At 35.9% G+C, this 21201-nt stretch overlaps 1 protein-coding gene across 15 annotated transcripts in view; it reads right to left on the bottom strand.

Annotated features, from left to right (window-relative positions):
* Nucleotides 1-21201, bottom strand: part of DMD (dystrophin) — a 1154126-nt gene that overhangs the window by 182234 nt on the left and 950691 nt on the right. For all 15 annotated transcript variants that reach the window (XM_085210257.1, XM_085210277.1, XM_085210286.1 and 12 more), the window contains 2 exons: nt 10050-10222; nt 7103-7259 (listed from right to left, as the gene is read on the bottom strand). In XM_085210257.1, the coding sequence (XP_085066383.1) occupies nt 7103-7259; nt 10050-10222 (330 nt within the window). The remainder of the gene's footprint in view (nt 1-7102; nt 7260-10049; nt 10223-21201) is intronic.

Here is a 21201-nt window from a genome sequence, read left to right as displayed (position 1 = left end):
TATTGAGTGCATACTGTTTAAGTAGTAAAGAGGTAAAACATGAAGAAAGTTATAGCATAGTACAACACAATGTAATTGCACAAAACTGAAAGCCATATAACAAGAGACTCCAGAGATTAGAAACTTCTTTTTACGACACTGAAATTATATATTTTTTCCATTATAAATCCACCAATACAGTTAAGTATTAAACAAAATTTTGGTTATTATGCAAACTAATGAAAATTATAAATTCAATATTAAAAAGTTCATTGATTTTGAATTACATCCAATATGAAATGCTCTCTAAAAGAAATACTTAACAAAACTAATAATAAGAATAATACTTGCAGTTTATAATATGACCAGTTACAGGTAAAATATTCTTAACACATTGCAGGAAGGTAAACTTTAGCAAATGACTATATTATTCTGCTACAAATATTTAAATAAACCTGTTGAGTGGTCAAGAACTGGCCACAAATTTCTCAGCAAGTTTGCTGGTGGTACAAAACTGAGAAGAATGGCTGACACACTGGGAGGCTGTGCTGCCTGGACAGGCTGGAGAGCTGGGGAGTGATGAACTTGATGAGGTTCAACAAAAGCAAGTGTAGAGTCTTGTGTCTGGGGAGGAATAACCACATGCATAAATGCACTTCAGGGGGTGACCTGCTGAAGAGGATCTCTGCAGGGAAGAACCTGGGTGTCCCAGTGGACAGCAGTTTGGAGAGGTCATGGGAGGTGGTCCTTCCCCTCTACTCTGCCTTGGGGAGGCCACATCTGGAATACTGTGTCCAATTCTGGGCTTCCCAGTTCAAAAAAGACAGTGATCTCCTAGAAGGAGTCAAGCTGGGGATGACAAAGATGATGAAGGGCATCTCAATTATTAGGAAAGGCTGAGATACATGGGTCTGTTCAGCCTTTAGAAGAAAAGACTAAGAGGGGATCTGATCAGTGTTTATAAATATTTTAATCTCAGGTGGCAGTCAGACAAGGACAGACTCTTCAGTAGCATGTAGTGATAGGACAAGGAGCAATAGCCAATAACTGGAACATACAAAGTTTCACACAAATATGTAGAAGAACATTTTTTACAGTAAGGGTGACCATGCACTGGAACAGACTGCCAAGAGAGGTTGTGGAGTCTTCCTCTTTGGAGATGATCGAGACATGCCTGGACAATCCTACTTGTGCAACCTTGCTTTAGAGGGGAGTTGGATTCAATGATCTCTTGAGGTCCCTTTCAAGCCCTGGGATTTTTTATTCTTTGATTCATAACTGTGAATTCTGAAAATCATTTAACAAAGTGAGCTTTGCCTGAAGGAATTGACACTGTCAGAAATGTTTACTTTGTGCAATAGGTATCAGTGGGACTGGGATCCTTTTACAGTGGAACTGGGATCCTTTCACATATTACATCTGCTAAGGAATCTACTGTTTGGTTAATAACTGTGATAAATGTTATAAATAATGTTGTTGACCTGTAAGAATCAATACCTTGATTTCCACAAATTAAGAAAGGTACTGTGTATTAACAAGAAAGCTACATCATTGGATATTGTGCTGCACAGAAACTCAGAGAGGTTACTCCTTGGTTAAGCAGTTCTAACTTTTTACATAATTTCAGATGTAGAAATTTTTATAGTATGTACATAACTCTTACATGCAGTGCAATGGAAAGAGCAAATTTAAAAAGCTTTTCCATGCCTCTAAACAGGGAAAATTTAGTGTTCACCAGCCTTTGTGCTAGTGAAAAAACCTCCTTTCCCACTTGATGCAGCATGGCTGCAGCTCAAGTTAACTAGTAGGTAGCAAAACTTAAAATGTTTCTTTGTACACTGCGTGCTCCCTTCTCATCTGACAATGTTAAAAGTGATGTCCATACTCATATTGGTCTTTAAACATTGCAATTATGCCACCTTAAAGATACACTGTGATTTATAAAGACTGGTGAAAACAAGTTATTTTTAAAAAATGTTTATATGTACAACCAGTAAAATGGGAGGCATATACAGAAAGGTCTGTGTCTGCCCCCAGAGAGAGAGAGAGCAGAAAGGAGACAAATACTCCAGGAAAGAGAACTGATATGATATTTAAAACTCAGAAACAGCTCTAAGCTATGTATTTGGGGATGAGAAGTACTGCTGTATGGAGTGTTGCTGTAGTCAAGTCAGCCCTAGCAAAGGCGCATGTAACAGGGAAAAGGACAGAATATGTTCTTTCAGCATATACTGCTTTTTCTTGAAGACTAAATCACCCAAACACACCTGGTGACATTATATTTCCAAAACAGGATTATAACCACATTCCTCCATCATCTTATTCTGTGCAACAAACTAAGGACAATGTAGTCAGATTAGCATACCACATCCCACAGGATGTGTGATCAGCAATCATATACCTTCCCAAAATATACATAAGATCTAATGATAAGTTTCTGACTTTGTGTATTTTCCATTTAATCACGAATGGGAGAGTTTACCATAGAAAACAGTGAGCCAATGTGTTAAATGTTTTCCAACTTTTACCCTAAGGGATGGGACCGTAATCTATAAATCCCAAGATTTAGATCAGCACACAGTGTGATGGTGAGATCTACTTACTGTTCTCATTGCTTCCCCTACTTTTCATCTGTACACTTTTATCAAGTGAGTTAAAATACATTTCAGTACAAGAAATTAAAAAAGGAGATAAGAAAAAAAAAGACTGAAGCAGTAGCACTGAACAGTGTTAAAAATAAATGACTTTTCACTTCATAATATTCCATTCCACATTTTTTTTTGTATGAAACCAGCTTTTCCAATTCTTTTTTTTTTTTGAAATATATACCAATAAAAATCATTATCTGCTAAAACTATTTCCTATTCCTAAAAAAAAACAAAAACAAAACCAAAACCCACTATCTAAAGCTCCGAAAATACATTTCTAACTAAGAAGACCATCATGGATAACAGAATTAGCCTAAATGACTGTCTAATTTACAGATAATTATTTCAGGCTAATTTCATTGAATTCCTGAAGTTCTTCCACACTTTGTGGTTCCTATTGAGGAAATTGAACATTCATAATATATGACCTGACAAAAAAAACAAGTAAACCACTTTATTTAAACATCTCTATTTGTCATCAACACTACAGCAGTAATGGCATTCTGTCCACTGCTTTAATAATGCATATATTGATCAGCTTATCGTAGATCTCCACTACCTCTTCATGGGTGTCCAAAAATTTCTTTGGTTGGAGAAACACAGATTGTTTAAATTGCAAGATGAAAATACAATGAAAAACAGAGTTGTTTTAGTAAAACTAGTATTAAACTCTGTTATCAGAAAAGCAGATGATTTTGCTTTTAATGATTTTTAAGGAGAAAAGTATAGTTAAATGAATTCAAGGTGATTCCCAATCAGAACGCTTTTTAAAAATGGGCTTGGACTTCCATTTCAAAAAGTAGATATCAACTGATATCTATTAATGTGTTCAAGCAGGATTTATATTCCCCGGGCACATTTGCTATGGATTCCATGCAAAAGAGTTTGGAGAGAACTGTTAGTAATAAACTTCTGTATTCATTAATGCTATTTATGCTGCTAATACAATTCCCATGCAAAAGATGTGGCAAGTCTAAATAGACTGACAGCAAAAGCAGGCTGCCTGTGGGATGCCTAAATTGCAATCCAGGAAACAGAGATTATCAGTAATATGTACAGAGATATTAATATGATTTTGTTAAAACACTGTCATGAATCTTCACCAAGCAAAGAAAACTCAAGATGAAGAAACAATACTTTGATGAAAAGGAGTGTTTTTGATCACTGATTTAAAATAAATGCAAAACAAGCAAACAAACAACAAAATCCCTGTACAGTCTTTGGTGCGACACATCTTTCTTCAAGCGCAAAAAAATCATCAAAATGATTCATATACATGTAAACTCAAATAAAAAACAGTTATGTGGAAGTACTGAGGATAAAATCCAAGGTGTCTTCCCTAAAAATTACCTCTCATTTATAATGCAGCAATGAAACTGACAGTATATACGTCTGAGAGTTCAAGCTCTCATCTGGCATAGTTTCAAGCATCTGAAATTTTCATCTGAATTTTCACCCTTTTTAAAATTTTTAATGCCAATCTTAGCAACTGGGAGCATTCAAATGATAAGAATTTTTTTTTTTTATCTCTGCTATGAATATTTGAGGTACTTCAGATGGTCTTCTAAAAAAAATAGAGGTTAAATAATAAGCTTTTTTTTTTTTTTTTTAAAGTTACATTCCTAAAGAAAAAAAACACACAAAAAAATCAGCTTGTAATAAGCTACACTGCTGAGGCTTTTTCTTCTCTCCAATGAACAAATTACCTGGGTTCACTTCTGGTTTTAAGTGGCAAAAACAATTTTTCATGGAAAGAAAGACATTGTGTTGACACAAGAAGACCAAAGCTACAGGTCTCGATCATTTAGAAGATTGGTCAAAGCAGGTAGAAATTTAGACTGTTTACTGAAGACTCATTTCCTGTCCTCAGAACGGACACTGATGACAACAACATGAGTAAATTCTTTGACTCAAGTCTGAAATTCAACTACTCTCTACTTTTACGCTGAGAGCTCAGGTTTTTTTTTTAGCAAGGCCATACAACTCTTGAAAAATTAGCTTTTCAGTGCTCCAGTTTTATGCTAGAGACCTTTACATTTGAGGAGTGAACCTTCCTAACAGCATTTTTCTGATGTTCAGAAATGGACTAAGATGTTCGCTCAGGCACAGTCTTTGTACGTTTACTTCTCTAAAACTTTTAGAGTAACAGAAAGTCCATAGCATCTAGTTAAAAAAAAAAAAAGAAGAGTAGAAAAAGCCCAAGCTGCAAACACAGGGTTTCGTCAAAGACAATCCGAAGTCAGAAGAGTTCTGCACTGATTGTTTTTCCCCCCTTCCCTGTAAGAGATCTTTGAAGAGTAGACAGAGCGACCTAATTTCAAGGATTATATTTTGTTCTTTTTTTTTCCCCCCACAGGGAACCAGAGCACCTACAGCTAGAAAGGCCTCACATTAAACTACAGATGCTACAGCACAGAAAAAGGAAAGATGTGATATTTCTAAAAGGAACTAAAATGTTCTAGCTTTGATAGAAAGAAGAAATGACTGAGACATGAGGACCAAAGATTTGCATCTATATGTATCTGCATGTGGGAGAGAAGATAATCAAAAAGGAGAAGTGAGGAGACCTAGTTTGTAAAGTCACTTTGCAGCTATTTATAGTACCTTACTTTTATGTAACACTTCTTATCCCTAATAGTTTTAACCACTTATGTTGATTTGTGAGTGACAATCACTTAGACCATCACCGAATTCTTAACACCTTTGGAATAGCTTACAGAACAATATACAACATTAAAATTTTATGAGCAGTTAACTTCACAAAATGAAAAATGTATTTTGTTTCTCTTGGAGGAAAGGTAATGTTGTCAAGTACTCAAATGTGATTCAGATAACAAAAGTTTTGCTGCAACAATTCTACAAAAATCCTTCTTGAAGTCTTGCTCTAGCTCAAATGTGGCCTTTGGATAAAGGGTTTGAGTTAACGTAGAGTTAAAACAACATCTATCTTATTTTTTACATCCTGAGAGCCTGGTTGGTTTTTGTGGTTTTGAAACTATGTCACGGAAGCTGTTAGAGCCAGCTGGCTAGAATAGACCTCAGGTATTTCAGAGAAGGAAAGGTGAAAAAGGAGAGCGGTAAAGCCATGGATATTTTAGCCTTACTGTTTCCATGATAATGCTTAAAGTCCCAAGAAAAGCTTTGTGAGAAACATCCATCCTATAGATCACCCCTCTAGAAGGAAAACCTAGAAAATGAGACAGCGTTGCTACTACTCTCCATCATTCAGCTGCTACAGAAAAAGCTTTATTTGCCTGTGCCAAAAGCCAAGCCTGGTTTTATTTAAGATTTGTGGACTTTTCACAAACACGAGATTGCCAGTAACTTAAAGCAGCAAGATATGCCACGTGACCTTTCTAAACTCAATCTTAGTGTTTGCTCCCAAGTGTGCCCTTTGGGATTAGGAAAGAAAATCTTTTAAAGAAGTATCTATAACACAGCTATCCGATGAAAGGAGAAAATGCAGGCATTACAGATCTGGTTTCATTTTGTGGAATTATTTTAGATTTTTCCATGCAGTAATAAAAATAGATTTAGGACCTTCCATAACAATCTTATGGGGCAAGTTTCAGAAATGGCATTGTGAAAAGGTCTTACATAGATGCACAGCACATTTTGCAAGGATGATCACTGAGTTTGGAATATGTTTTTCTCTCACAGTATCATATTGTCTGGAGATGGCATAGCAAATTATGTGCTGCTTACTTGAAACCAAACGTTAATTAGTGTGAGACAGCTGTGAGTTTGATTCAGCATAGGAATATATAATTAAAGCATGAATTTCCCACTTAAAAAAAAAAAGGAATCTCTGCTCAACTGTATTGAGCAGTATTAGGTTATTTAAGGGGTCATTTATCTGATGAGTTTTCCAAAAATCCCATACAGTGTTGGATTTAAGCTCCTTTTTACTACGAAACCTAGTCTGCACCAGTCTCTGTGTGATGTTCTGCCATTTCCTTTCCCTAAGAATTCCTGATGAAATTAGTGTGAGTAACAGTAACAGTCAGTAACCACAACAGTTTCATGACACACACAGTTGTGCATTACAACTGGTATCAGCTACAGTTATCATTAATGTTCACCAAAAAACTACAGCAAAACAAACAGGGTTTAAAAATTTACTCATTAAATTGAAATGTCTGATCCAGAAAAAAAATAAAATAAAATCAGAACTACTGATTTAATCTTCAAATAACATTGTTAATATCTTTTCTATGCATGAAACTAACTGCCTATGACAGTTCTACAAAAATATTGTTGGTTTTCTGAAAGCCAAGCAGCTGTAGCAAATACTCCTTTCTCCAACAGACTCATTTTCTAGCCTGTGTTTGAAAATTTTAGCTAATGTAAAATTTCATTAACTCTAAAATGTATTTCAAAAAGTATCTCACTTTTTCCAGCATGGACAATGTAATCCAACAGTAAACTTCAAAGCAAGATGCAACCAATGAAAGATTCTTTGAAAAAAACCGTACCCTATGAGCATCATTCTGCTTCTGCACAGTGGGAAGATCTCCACCGATGGGTGCTTGCTGTTTTAATTCATCCTCCTTCAATTGCAGCCATGCCAAAAGTTCCTGAAGAGAGAGATGTAAACGCTTCCACTGGTCTGTACTGGCTTCCAAGTGAGATCTGAAAGCATGTATTAAATATCAGATGCATTCAGACAAAGTGAAAGTTAACAAAAAAAGAAATACAAACTTATTTACTGATAAAGATCATAGTGTTTTGCTAACTAGACAATATTTAAATACCTTCATCAGCTTTGAATCAGACACTGGTATAATTTTGATTCCACAGCTGTGACTCGAAACAGCAAAAGAGTTATGTGGAATTGTCATTCTCACAATTACATTGCACAAATACAATGCAGGATTAGTAAGATAACAATTTTTTGATCATTTAGGGCTGCTAGGGTACTAACCAAAAGGTAGGAAGTACTTTTCAACTCAGAGAAGAGCAAGAATTTGTCTAAACTATTACACAAAACATTCAACCTCACACAAGAATCATGTGGCTGCTCACCTTTAAGATAAAATAACCAATACTATCCCTCCCCCAAAAGGAAATTGTTAAAGTAAATAGGAACCTCCAATGCTGCACAAAATGTCTGTGCCTCACGAAGTGAGGTGTGACTGAAACTAACTGAATAACAGCAAACTTAAGATATACTACTCACTTTGTATAAACAACAACTCCACCATAAGACAAACTTATAAATATTTTCTCTGAGTGTGTGTAAATGCTCCTCTCTCTTAAGACTAACTCTTGGCAACTACTTTCTGCTGGAAGAAAATGTGATAGATCTCTGTATTGACAAAATCTTCAATTTTGTTTATATCACTGATAATAAGAGTCCATCCTGCTAGATTTATGATTATGCTGCTACTGTTTAATTGCTGATTGGGAATAAATTCTTAATTCATTCCCACACAACTTAAGAATTCCTTTTAAAAACTAAAATGAAAAGCAGAATTATATGACAGTAAAACAATATGATACACTTTGCAAGGATTTTTGCAAGGATTATGTACAAAGATTTTCTTTGTTTCACTTCTTTTCTAACTTCCAGCTTTGCTTGTACTGCTGAATTTTGCTGGAGGTGAGGGGCAGCGCTGCCTCACAGTAGGGACTGCAATGCTGGGGCTGGCTGGCCTTCCAGCCATGAGGGCTGAGAAGTTGCAGGGGACCTCTCAAAGCAGTGAGGAGAGAGGAGCAGGGCCACTACACGGAGAGCTGCAGTAAACAACAGCCAGCGGGCCTTTGGAGAGGACACAGCTAAACAGTAAAGTTTCTGAGTTAGTTAGCTCTAGCCTTCCATCTCATCTCATCTCAGCAAATGCAACCTTTCATCTCCTTCAGGTTAGCACAGTAACTGGATGTGAATGCAAGGAAATGAACCTTGCTTTTCTTGACAACCGCCATACACTTTACCTAGCTGAAATGCACTGGGCTGTGAAAAGAATGCCCACCTAACCAAGGGACAGGATGACTGTTCTGTTCCAGCAGTTCAAAGCATCCAAAGAAGAGTCATGGGACTGATGCCTGGGGAACATTTCATCTTTCTGCTCTTATACCTCCTTTGTGTAAGCACCAATATAACTATGATGAAATCTATTCCACACTGTGTGATGGAAAAAAATAGCACAGAGCAGTCAGACTGAGAACAGCCCATTCATTCAGTTCGGTGGCTGGCAATATTTAAATTGAATGTCTTAGGAATTACAAATTGATTCTTATTTTAGTATTTTAGAAAGGAGTTCTGTTGCTTTGATTCTTTAAGCTAATATCATACAACTAGAGTTAGTAAGTCTGAGAGTTAATGACAGCAATACATTGAACTGTAAAAACAGAAAGAAAGAAAATCCCAGGACACCCATATATTTAATGACTGCTATTTGGCCAATTTGCTGTTGATTTTTTTTTTTTCCTCAAGCATCACTGCATTTTGGCAAGTTTATGGGTAAAAGACATCTGAAGAAAAAAATCTGAAGGATTGTCTCTTTCTTTTGCTCCTCAGAAAAAATAAAAAGGAATGTCTCCTTCTTTAGTCACTAATATATTTTTCAACCTCACATTCTTCATTTTTTTTTTAATGATTGATGTTATGAAGATGGCTTTTGTCATTACACAGACTGACCTCCCTCAGGATCCAAGCTGAAAGAAGCCAGTATTTCATAAATTACTTTGAAAAACACTTATGCCTTTTGCTACCCTCTGAACTACCACCAACACACAGCAAATGAGCAATTGGAAAAATGTCCAAGACTGAATGCAATGGAGCTGGGCTGTCGTGAAAGACATATTTCTGAAGATAATTTTTCTGGACAGTTTCTTTGGAAATTTTCAGCCCACTGAAGCCTATATATCCACTTCATGACTTGTAAAATTACCATTTATTGTATTTTTTCTTGCAAGGAGATTTTCTTCTTACAGAACTATTCAGAGATCTCCTTTAACCCCTGGATTTTATTTGGTAATTTTGACCACTTTTCAGACAAAAGAAAAAATCTTAAATAACATCTTCCCATTTGCAAGACCATTCTTAGATCTGCACTGGAAATGGGAGCCTCAGAAATAAAGCTTTTCATAAATATAGGTTGTCTAATTACTTGACTCTCTGATAAGTCATAACCAACCAATTTAGAAGGGGTACAGTTAGTGTTTAAACATGTTAATCTTTCCTTCTGTAACCACAAAACCTCATCATATGTCCCAAATCCTAATCCCCTACTATCATTTTCACACACACACACACACACACAAACCCTAATAATTCTTACAAAGTTAAATCAGCAGAAATCATTTCAAAATAGATACAAACAGTGCTATCAGAAACCTGTTTATACCCTTTTACTGTCACGAAGCAGATGGAATGACTTACACACCAGCTGTAGGCTTTTGATTAGAGTCAGGTCCTACCTAATGTTTAGTGATTTCTTCCTAAGCTCACTCCATCTGAAGTTCATGTTATCCAGACGTCTCTGCAACAGGACAGCATCCTCTGAGCCTTCCAGGGATCTCAGGATTTTCTGCCCGTTTTCATCCAGGTTGTGGAAGATGTCAGTATGTGCATCAATTTCTGCCTGTAGATCCTAAAGAAGCAATAGAAAATAACATGATTTCATACAGAATCACAGAAACTACCACTTCTCAAGAGTGGAAAAATCCGCAGTCCAACACAGAGTCAGGAAGATTAGGATTATTCCTCTCGTGGCAATATTGTATAGTAAACACCCTTTCACTTTTGCAGGAAGGATATTTGAATTGGAAGGGGATAGTCTTTCCATATAGATCCTACTGAACAAATGTTAAAGAATGTTAAAAGTCTAGCTTTCGTAAGGCAAGAAAGTAAAGACATTTACTGTGCTGACAAGGGAAAAACCAACCAACCAATCAACCAACCAACCTACCCCTGGGGATCCCAGGTAAATCTGACCTTCACATGATAGGTCTTCCTGTGCAACATTTTCAGCTTGAGCTGAGGACTGCAGCACTGCTCCTGCTGCATGGCAGTTCCAAGAAATCTGCGCGACTGCAGCAGCAGAGCTTTAAAATACCAAGTTCCCTTACATTCTGTTGACAGAACGCATTTCAGATCACAGATCTCAGCAGTCAATAGCAATAAACAACCACTTTGTGCTGCATCAAAACACTGGTCAGGGCCATGGCTGTAGGAGGGCCTGCAAACAGAAAGGACCCAGAATATGCAACCGGCAGCTCATGTTGAACAGCCAGCTCTTCTTATCACTTTGTAACTACAGGCCAGTTCTACATTTTGAATTCATTTTTCCCCCTCATTTTCAGCAAGGCTGATCCTGCCAAGAGAACATTCCTTTGAGAGCTGCCTGGTACCAGCATTCCTGCCTGCCCACGCTCTGAATGCAGCCTTTGTCCAGTGGCTGTGTTGCTCACGGACGCTGTGTGCTGCAGCCCCACGAGGTCACAGACTCACTCAGAGAGAGTAATGGCAGAACCATGCTCTTCAAGTTGAACAACAATAATGATAACAATTTAAATATATACAAGCATGCACACACTCTGTACGTAACCACAGTTGCACAAAAATACTGCTATTTTGTAACAAAGTGCACTGGTCAAGTGAATAAATCCCATTTTTACATGGGATGCTTGGGTACTAGGAGCTCTGGCTGTGGTTTCTTGCTGCCTGAAATGAGAGCACTGGGGGATGAAGTGGGAAAGGTGAAATGATTGACGGCATTTGAGGGATGACCCAGAGCCAACTGATCATCAGAGACAGACCCCAAAGGAAACTTCTTCAAATCTGCTTTAGAAGAATGACTTTGAAGGAAGGAAGCACACAATTTGCCTACTTGGTGTGTTCCTAATTGAATTGGTTTGATTTGATATTTTAAGTGCAATCTTAGCAGCTCTGAATCATAAGTGGATTGTCCTTGTTCACTTACTGCTGTTCCAAGTGACATTTGCTTACTTTGCCGGATACCTACTTTGTGCACAGCAACAACTAGCACCACACTTGGAACAATTTCAAGGAGGGCAAGGCATGCCTGTGGTACAGTATAGGAGTTCTCATCCAGCTATCTTACTTTATCTGTGTTCATCCTGGCAGTAAAATAGGAATGAGTTTGGAATACACCAGAAGTAATTCAGCAGAACACAGTTGTTACTATAAATACTATATTTTTTGATTGATGTTAAATACTCATGGAAATGACGTAGCTTTGTTAGCACTGGAACTAAAGGTGACAACTGTAGTTTTAATCTAAGAATGGAAATTTCATCATGTGACATGATACGTAGGCTGGGAATTGAAAGTAAGCTAGCAGAACTTCTTTTTCCCCCTTTCTCTGTCTCTCTTTTTTTTTTTTAATTGGTAGAGGGAAAATTGTAACAGAGCTATAAACTCGGGAAATGCAGATTCAGCCCTCAAAAGAAAGACGAAGCATTCCTATAGTCTACAGAATAGGCAAAAATCCCACATTTTGCTAACAACAATCAGAAGGTATTTAAACACGAAAGGGACTGTTTCTCAAAGACAGTTGAGAAATGCACAGTTAATAAATTTATGTTTATATAAACATATATATTCCTACTCTCAATGAATATATAAAGGTTTATGTAGAGTCTTAGATTATAAAGGCAAACAATTTTCCAGAATTATTCCTGTTTCAATTTAAACATATGTTTCAGAGAAGCAATTTATTCTGATTTTTAAAGATGCTATTACTAAGGAACATAAACATGTATGTTATTCCAGATGTGAATGTCCCCACTTGAAAACTTGTCCTTTATTTCAATTCTGAATGTTGATAGATTCAGCTTCCAACTTCTATATTTTATTTATGTTTTCTGAAGAGTACTCTATTACTAAATTTCATTCCCTTCTTCTATGCATTTAGAGATTTTAAGTCAGTCTTGAGGTTAAGCACCACAAAACTGAGATAAATAGCCATAACAATATACAGGAAAGAATAAAGTTCACAGTAAAAGAGTTCACTTTTAATATTTGCGTACTTCTAATGTTCTTCCATATTTCAAAACAGATAAATCTACTGCCAAATTAAAGAATCATCATATGTAGTGCCTATCACACGTGGTACCTGTTGCACAGAATCACAGAGTGACTTAGGTTGGAAGAGACCTTAAAGATGATCAAGCTCCAAACTCCCTGCCATGGGCAAGGTTGCCAACCGCTAGAAAATTCTTAGTTTTAGGGTTGCAATGGAAACAGTTGCCTCTTCCTCAGCAAGGGCAACATGAAATATGCCCAATAACTATTTACAGTAAGAAACTGTCAAATCTATGCCTTCTTCGTACTCTATCATACATATGCTACTTTTTAACTCAAAATTAATATACTTCCACACTTTTCCTGCCTTTAGAAAAACTCTTTAATATTCTAGACACCGCATGCTTTTTTCCTCACACATAGATATTTCTCAAAATGAAATCAAGTTGTATCCTTCTTCTTTCAGAATTCTACTGAATACCACAATCAAACTGGACAGTTAGCTAAGTATGTGAAGTCCTCTTATCAGAAGATCACTATTCAAGATCTTAGTCCAAATTATCTGTCTAACCTGCACATTATCTAATAATCCTAAACGTAATTTATCCCAGCTATCTGGGAAACATGCTCAGAGACTAACGAGACAACAGAGGCATTCACTCTGTTTTGGTTTCTGCGTTTCAGATCCTTTCTTTGTGACACCTGGTCCCTAGAGAAGCACAGTGCACATAAGAAAAATTTCTATACATCTTTTGTTTGTTTTCTGAAATAAGTAATTTCTATGTTTGAAAAATAGAGGTTGAAGACAAATATGAACTAGATCCTTTTTCTTGACAAAAATAAAGCAGGAGTATTTCATCTTATAAGATGCTATTTATTTGCAAAAGTATACTGTCATTTACACATCTTACCAAGAAGCATAGATTATAGACTAAATATAGACTATTTACTGCATTTCATCCTTTTCATTGTATTCAAACACACGTAGGAAATGCAGAGGATGAAAATCAATCCTGCTATATTTCTGCTGAGATAGTGCTGGACTTAAACTACTCTATACACTGTTTTTGTTGAAGTGGTTACTACTGGAGCTATGTGAAAATACATTCCCATAAAAAGAATAAGTAGCAAAATAAAATACAACCACCACCACCAACAAGACACTGTGTAAGTAACTCATTGATGAGTACAGATTATTAAGCTAATTTTTTCAAATCTCCACATCCACTTTTTTTTTTTTAAAGCTCACTCCTTGGATTGAGCTCAACTGGTTAGAAGGAACTGCCCACGCATCAAAGGATATGCCTAAGAGTTGCAGAGTGAAATTTTCCTTTTATTAAGATGAATGATAGAGTTAGATGATAAAGCGTACTGTAAGATTTGTTCATAGTAACCTTGCTGATTAGATATTACAGGCTTCCACACATTTAAAAATGTCTGTTCACCTTCTCATATGGCATAGAAAATATCTGGTGCTCCTATTTAACATTTCTATTCATAAACTATCTAGTACTTCTATTAGTAATCTATGTACCATTTCTCTGTAGAGAATTCAGTTTTACATCAAAGGTCAGAAGATGTTTTCATAAATGGCAAAGTGACCATTTTAAATTGTGTACATTGAAACTATTAACTCATAAGACAATCAGCAACATAAAACTGACAATACCTATGATAATTCCACATAGCAGAGATATTCCTTTAAGAATTCAGAAAGATTGGGGGTATTTTATCAGAAATAATTAACAAATCAGTGTTAAAACCCATGTCTGTAGCTGACATAGTAGGATACTGGCAAAATACATGAAGGACATGGCACATAGTAAATTATGCCATTACTGTGGCACAACATCAGAAATGAGGTGGTAGGCTGAAAGTAAAATGAAGTTCTAGAAAGAAGCAATTAGTTACACTGGTTGGACTATACGAGAGTCAGACTAAGACATGGAAATTAATGCAGCACAGCTGACAAAACATTTAACTTTATACAACGTAGAAACAAAATTAATTATGTAATAAAGAAATTAAAGCTCTTAAATCCTCCTCTACAAACTCAGCTCTGTCCTTGGAATTGTGCTTTTCATTTCCAATGAATCATCTTACATTTTCTAGTTACCGTACATGGGATTAATTGAGTAAGAAGGCTCAAGAAATTAAAGACAATACCATCCGATTAAAGGAAATCAGCACAGGGGGAAAAAGTTGTCTCTATTGTTAGTAATTGGAAAAAAAAAAACACAGAACAGTCAGTCTGCATAATTACGTACACGACCTCAAAGCATCAGCTATTCAGTCCTCTGTGGCTATGCATTACTCAGAATTACTATACTGCATAGTACTAAGGTTCTATAATACTAGTACTGAAAGAGTGAGAAAGTTACTGAAAATGAATTGAAAATTCTAGGTCTGTATAATTCTTGCCACAGAAGGGGCAGCAAGCATTCGAACAGGCTACCCAGGGAGATGGAAGAGTCATCACCCCCGGAGGTATTTAAGAAGTGTATGGATGTGGCACTGAGGGACATGGTGTAGCAATGGACTCATAGTGTGGATGGCTGGACTTGATCTTAAGGTCCTTTCCCAACAACAACAATTTTATGATCCCCTCCTTCCCCTCTTTAAAATACAACTTTGAGAAAAATCTTATTTTTATTGTCTTTTTATGGTGATTTCAAAAACCCTCAAGAATGTAGGTTTCTTACTCGTTTTATTTTGCATTCTCATGGTGCCTATAGAAGGCAGATCTGACAAACTTACTGTTTTGAGCCAGTATTTGTTGTTTGCTTGTTTTTCTTCTAACAATACTGCTGAGCAAAGCACACAATAAAGAACAGGGATCTGTTCTCTGGACTTAGATGGGACAAAATAGCACTTATGGCCTGCACAGCCACTGAATTTTACCAACAGTGGATCTCAGCTGGTATAATCAAGAAAAGTTCCCCCTTCAACGTCTTTTACCTCCATATGGCTTCTACAGATGTAAGAACTGCAGTCATGGTCTGTAGGACTAATTTCCAATTCTGTGCAGCACAGATTAGCTACCTTAGGGACCAGATGTCAGCTTAAACATTTTACTTGCTTTCACTCAGCTACATACTCAAACTCCTGTAGGTCTCCTATTCTACCTAAAGCACCATAGGAAAAAAAAAAAAAAAGAAGTCCATGAATACTGGACCTCTTTCAGGATCAGGGCTTATTCTGTTGTCTGCTAGACAGAGAAATGGTTTTGGGGGTGATATAGTTCTGGAGATGTTGCATTAATGGCTACAGCACAGTAAGTCCAATACATTTTAAATACAAGAGGTAGACAGTGCAAGATGCACTTGATCTATTTCTTTTGTTCCTCAAAAGATTAGGTCATTTTGCACTACTCTCTATGACCATCTGTTTTGGTGAGCTGGTCATTACTTTCTAAGTATTTGACCAGGAAAAAACAATACATTTTTTTTTTTTTTAAATAGAAGAGGTTGAAAAGACTATGTTTTAAATTAATGCTGGAACAAAACACTGAAATATTTCTTCTACTTTGCAAAATATTACTGGTCCAACTGGAGTAAACCCCATTAAATGAAAAACCAGTTACCTTTTTCTCTCTTTTTTTGTTTTAGACCAAAATACAACTAATTCAAGTATGATTTTGGGAACAATTTTATACCCGAACCATGTAGCAGTGATAAATATCATTTTTTCTGCTACTACACAAACCATCTGAGCTTGCACAACCAAGGTCTGTTAAAGTGAATAAAGTGTAAAGAAGCTCTCAGTCCCCCCATCAAGCTTTTAAATCATTTGAGAGAGGTGATCCTCTCCTTGCTGTGGTGAGGTCACATATGGAGTACCATGTCCTGTTCTGGGCTCCCCAGTAAAAAGAGAGAAATGAAAATCTAGAGAGTCCAATGGAAAACTACAAAGATAATGAGGGGCCTGGAGCATCTCTCTTTCTAGAAAAGGCTGAGAGAACTGGGACTGTTCAATCTCAAGAAGATAATACTGAGGAGAGATCTTCTCCATGTATGCAAATATCTGAAAGGACATTGTCAAGAGGATGGAGTGAGGCCCTCTTTACAGTGCTCAGTGACAGGATAAGAGGCAATGGGCACAAGCTGAAACACAGGAAATTCTGCCTAAGTGTGATGAAAAGCTTCTTTACTGTGAGAGTGACTGAGCATTGGTACAGATTACCCAGAGAAGCTGTGGAATATCTATCTCTGGAGATATTTAACAAACCCTTCCTCCTTCCCCAGTTGCAATCCTTTGTAATATACTCTATGTGATCCTGCTTGAACAAGGGGTTGGACCAGATGGACTACAGAGGTCCCTTCCAATCTGAGCCATTCTGTGATTCTGTATACTCACAGACCAGAAGCAGAAATTTGTTTGGGCCTTAGAATGGAAGCGTTTACTGAGCAATTTCCACAATGACAAAAACTTTTCAAATTAGACACAAAATGTAATTATAAGGCAGAGTTACTGAGTAAAAAGCACTGTTGTGAAATGGCTATACATCATCATGCCATGAAGCCTCCTATTCAGCTAGCCTATGGCATGACCCCAATTCTAGTCTGGTATGATTACATCTCTAAGTTTCATGCTAATGACTTGATTAAAAAGAAAGATAAAAAGGTCTTTCTCTATTGGGAAGATAAGCTTATGAATATCATTAAGACATTTCTAGGTTCCCAACACTATTTTCAAGATAACAAATGGTAAGAGTTAGTTCTCTAGCAGAGAAGCAAATGTTGATGAGTGGAAGCTTAAAGGATAACACTTCCTTGTAGAAAACAATCTGTATAAGCTGCAGCTACCTCTGTTATAGTTTTAAATTCTAGGTGCCCCAAAAATAAGAACGGAACAAAATTCACATTAGCAAATTGCATCCTGTCTTCAGAAAAGATTATGACTAGGAATACAACCTTCAATTTAGGTAACATTCAGGTGATTGCAGAATGGCACAGTCAAGGATACAGTGACTGTCTTGCTGAAAGACAGTGAAAACATGCTGTGGGATTCTTAATTTCACTAACAGCAAGCTACCTCAGCTTTAGGTAGCTTTAAGAGCAACAACTCAATCATTTGAACATATGGTCAAGTTTTTATTATGCAGATCCTCCTTCACAGGACTGGCTTTTCAGACATAGCACAAGGCCTTGCATTTCTCCTTTGCTCAAAGGGAAGTAATCAAATAAATTTTTGAGATGTCTAGAAATTAATTTGTATTCAACAGTAATTAAATATAAATCGCTAAATAACTTCACTGATTTATGGGAGTTTACAGATTTTTTCATGTGCTTCTGAAAGATTGAAATAAAACTACTTTTATTCACATATAATGAAAATACAAAGAAATAGATAAAGAAATTAATCTTTCAACATACAAAGCTTTCTATGTCTATAGACTTAGTTTCACACAGGATTTGATTAATCTTGCCATTAGATTAGACAAATATAAACTATTCTGGCAATAGTAACTTTAATAGCACTCCTTTTTCCCTTTTTCCTGTTTTTTTTTTTTTTTTTTTTTTATTTACCTTGTCCTTATATCTACCATGGAAATCTTCTTACATCTACCATAGAAATCTTGATCAGAAGGAAACTTCATATTAGTTTGAGCTTACAGCAAGGCTGAGAAAATTCCAAGTTGCCCCAGCAATGAAGCACTTACAATATGATATAAACATATGGTGCTTATTTTACTACCTTAGCTTGTTCTTAATGACCTTTCAAATAAACAAATATATGACAAACAAAGCGTCTGTTTTAAGGTGGGAGCTGCAAGTATTCTTCAGAAAAATCAGCCATCTCTACTGAGACATCTAAGTATGGGATTAGATAACTGATTGCGAAAACTGGATTTGAAAGTTGGGTGAGTAGGAGGGAAATAGCATTAATGTGCATGTACTTGAAGACACAGTTTTCTGAAAGTAATACCATTAGGGTCATTAAAAACTAACGCTGTTCTCTAGGTTTCAGAATGTAGCCTGTTCCAACAAATACCTGACCCTAGTAATTCAGTGAATGTCAGATTCCATTACCCCTGTACATTCTGTCAGCACACGTGTGCTGTCAAGCTTTCAGCCTTTTTTTTTTTTTGCAGCCAAATAATTATGCCGCTACTTTCAGCGTGTCTAATTTCACTCTCTCCCCATTTGTCAGAGACAACACAGTGGTAGCACAAAAGCAGTACCATCCTCTGCAGGAACATTTACTTCCACTCAGTTACTCAGGCAAGGTCTGAAAGTCCTGCTGGATAATTTGGAGAGCATCTACCTCTATTAGTTCCACTGACATCTCAGTGCTTCCAATTAATACTGATTTTCTCTTACAACTAGCAGCCAGAAGGGCTGAACAGCACAACTGCCTCAAAGCCTGGAGAAAAAAATTTAGGAAAGAAAAAAGGACAAGGGTTACTTTTCTGTCACCAATAGTGAAATATACCTGAAATTTGCTAATTATACATGACTGTTCCTAAGAGAAGAACTATTTGTTTATAAGACAGTAAAGTTGTTTCACAGAAAAGGATCTATGGTTTCAATGCACCAGCACATAGCCATTAGACATATTGAGTTTACCACCTACAAATTTAGATATACTTTCATCCTTCCTCAAATACACAAGTATATATAAAATCCTCTTCCAAACTTCTTCAAAATAACAATTTTTTTTTTTTTAACACATCACATTAATTCCTTCTGTCTCAAATACTTCTTTAAATATTTTTTCTTTTCAAAATAAACTCTGACATTTCAGTTTTTTGTCAGCAAAATCTTTGATGCCTGGAGAAAAATAATTGGTGCATCAGTTTCATAACATGACGTTATACTAATTAAAACAACAGAAACTATTACTAAAACTCAAAAGAGAGCAACAACAGAATATGAAACAGAAACTACAGGCTTCATACATTATGCATTATGAAAAATGGTTCATGCAGAACAAAAATTTTAATGGTTTTAAGGCTCCTCTAAAAGTCAGCATTGTTCCAAAGATAATGAAATTTCAATTAGGAATTTATACAATTTCAGGTGTTACTCTTTAATGATGTGCAAGACCTGCTGCATTAACTGTTCTTTATCAAGACTAGGCTAAGTGGGACCTGGAGGGAATGCTGAGAAAGCTCCAGTATCTCTGTACACACTTGTGTCAAATCCTCGAGGTGTTCTGAGGCAAGCTCAGGAAAGACAGAAAAACTGGAAGTAGAAGGGCAGAAGTACATTTAATCTTTTAATCTTTCTAATTTTAAGTGAAAATAGAGATGGTGCTACCATGGTTTTTGGATCTAATACAATAAATACAATACAAGTTAAAGTAACAAATACCACTTAAAAAAAAAAAAAAGATCAATGAATTCTTATATATATAGAGATGGTAGATTTTTTTTTTTTTTAAATCTCAACCTGTTTACTTATTCACTTGTTTTTCTGGAGAATTGCTATTTTGGAGGGAACAAGAGCAACTTCTGTTCCTGTCTTTCACTTTCATGTTAAAAAAAACAATTCAATTTAGTGACTCTCATATTCATAATTAAAAAAACAAAACACATACTTATCCCCTCTATCTTCAGCAATTCTGGTAAAAAAAATAAAAAAAAAATAGAAAAATCAAGATCATACTAAGCATTAAATAATTTTCCTTTAGAGCCTATACTGGAGAAATCATATATACGATTTCATTTTGATCTACATAGGAAAAATCAGGTCCAAGATCTGCAAACAGAGATAACTACCCAGAACCACTATATTATTGATCTTTCAAGGCTTGTAAGTATCTTGATGGAGAGAAAACAAGATCCTACATGAATTTTGCCCCAAACAAAGATTTATCACGGTAAAAACAAGAAGATCACAATCACAGTGAGAGAGACAATATAGATGACATACAGAAATCAGGCAAAAGTAGTTTAAAGCTACTTGAAAAGTAGTAGAAAACTACTGTTTTGAAAAGTAGTAATTTTTTTGAAAAGTAGTAATTGTTTTGAGTTGAAAAGTAGAAATTCAGCTTTCTGTGTCAAAACCAATATATCCAAGGAAAAGTGAAATATACATTTAAAAAAAAATAGAATAATGTGAATACTAAAGAAGGAATTACAGACCATAGAAGAAGGCAAGTAACAGATATATATGGAAATCAAGAAACAAATATCCTTCCTAGATTCAGAATTTCTTGAAAATTAAAAAAGAACATGGGGTTTAGGCGTGTACCAAGAAGACAGAGTATTATTTTTTTGTCAGTAAGTCAAGATATTAGACAGATCTTAAATACTGTAAGAATGTCATATTCTGACTTAATTTCCTGTAGAGATTAAATTAGACGTCATCTCCTGCTGTCACTGTGAATTATGCCACATAGGCCCAAGTTTAAACCCCACAATTGCTTCTACAGCTTTCCTAGGTCAAGATTTCTTTACAAATGCTTTATAAATTACAGAATTAGAATACCACAACTACTTGACTCCAATACCAATAACCTCACAAAGATTCTCTTTAGGCATAAACCTATATCCAGGAGTTTTTCTTTGTTTTTATATTGTCATTAGTCTTGACAATATGCTAAATATGACACAAGCATGGGGCTGATGGTTTATGA

Source organism: Meleagris gallopavo, chromosome 1 (genome assembly GCF_905368555.1).
Source record: "Meleagris gallopavo chromosome 1, MGAL_WU_HG_1.1, whole genome shotgun sequence".
Classification (NCBI taxonomy): Eukaryota; Metazoa; Chordata; class Aves; order Galliformes; family Phasianidae; genus Meleagris; species Meleagris gallopavo.
This window is presented reverse-complemented; position numbering and strand designations above follow the sequence as displayed.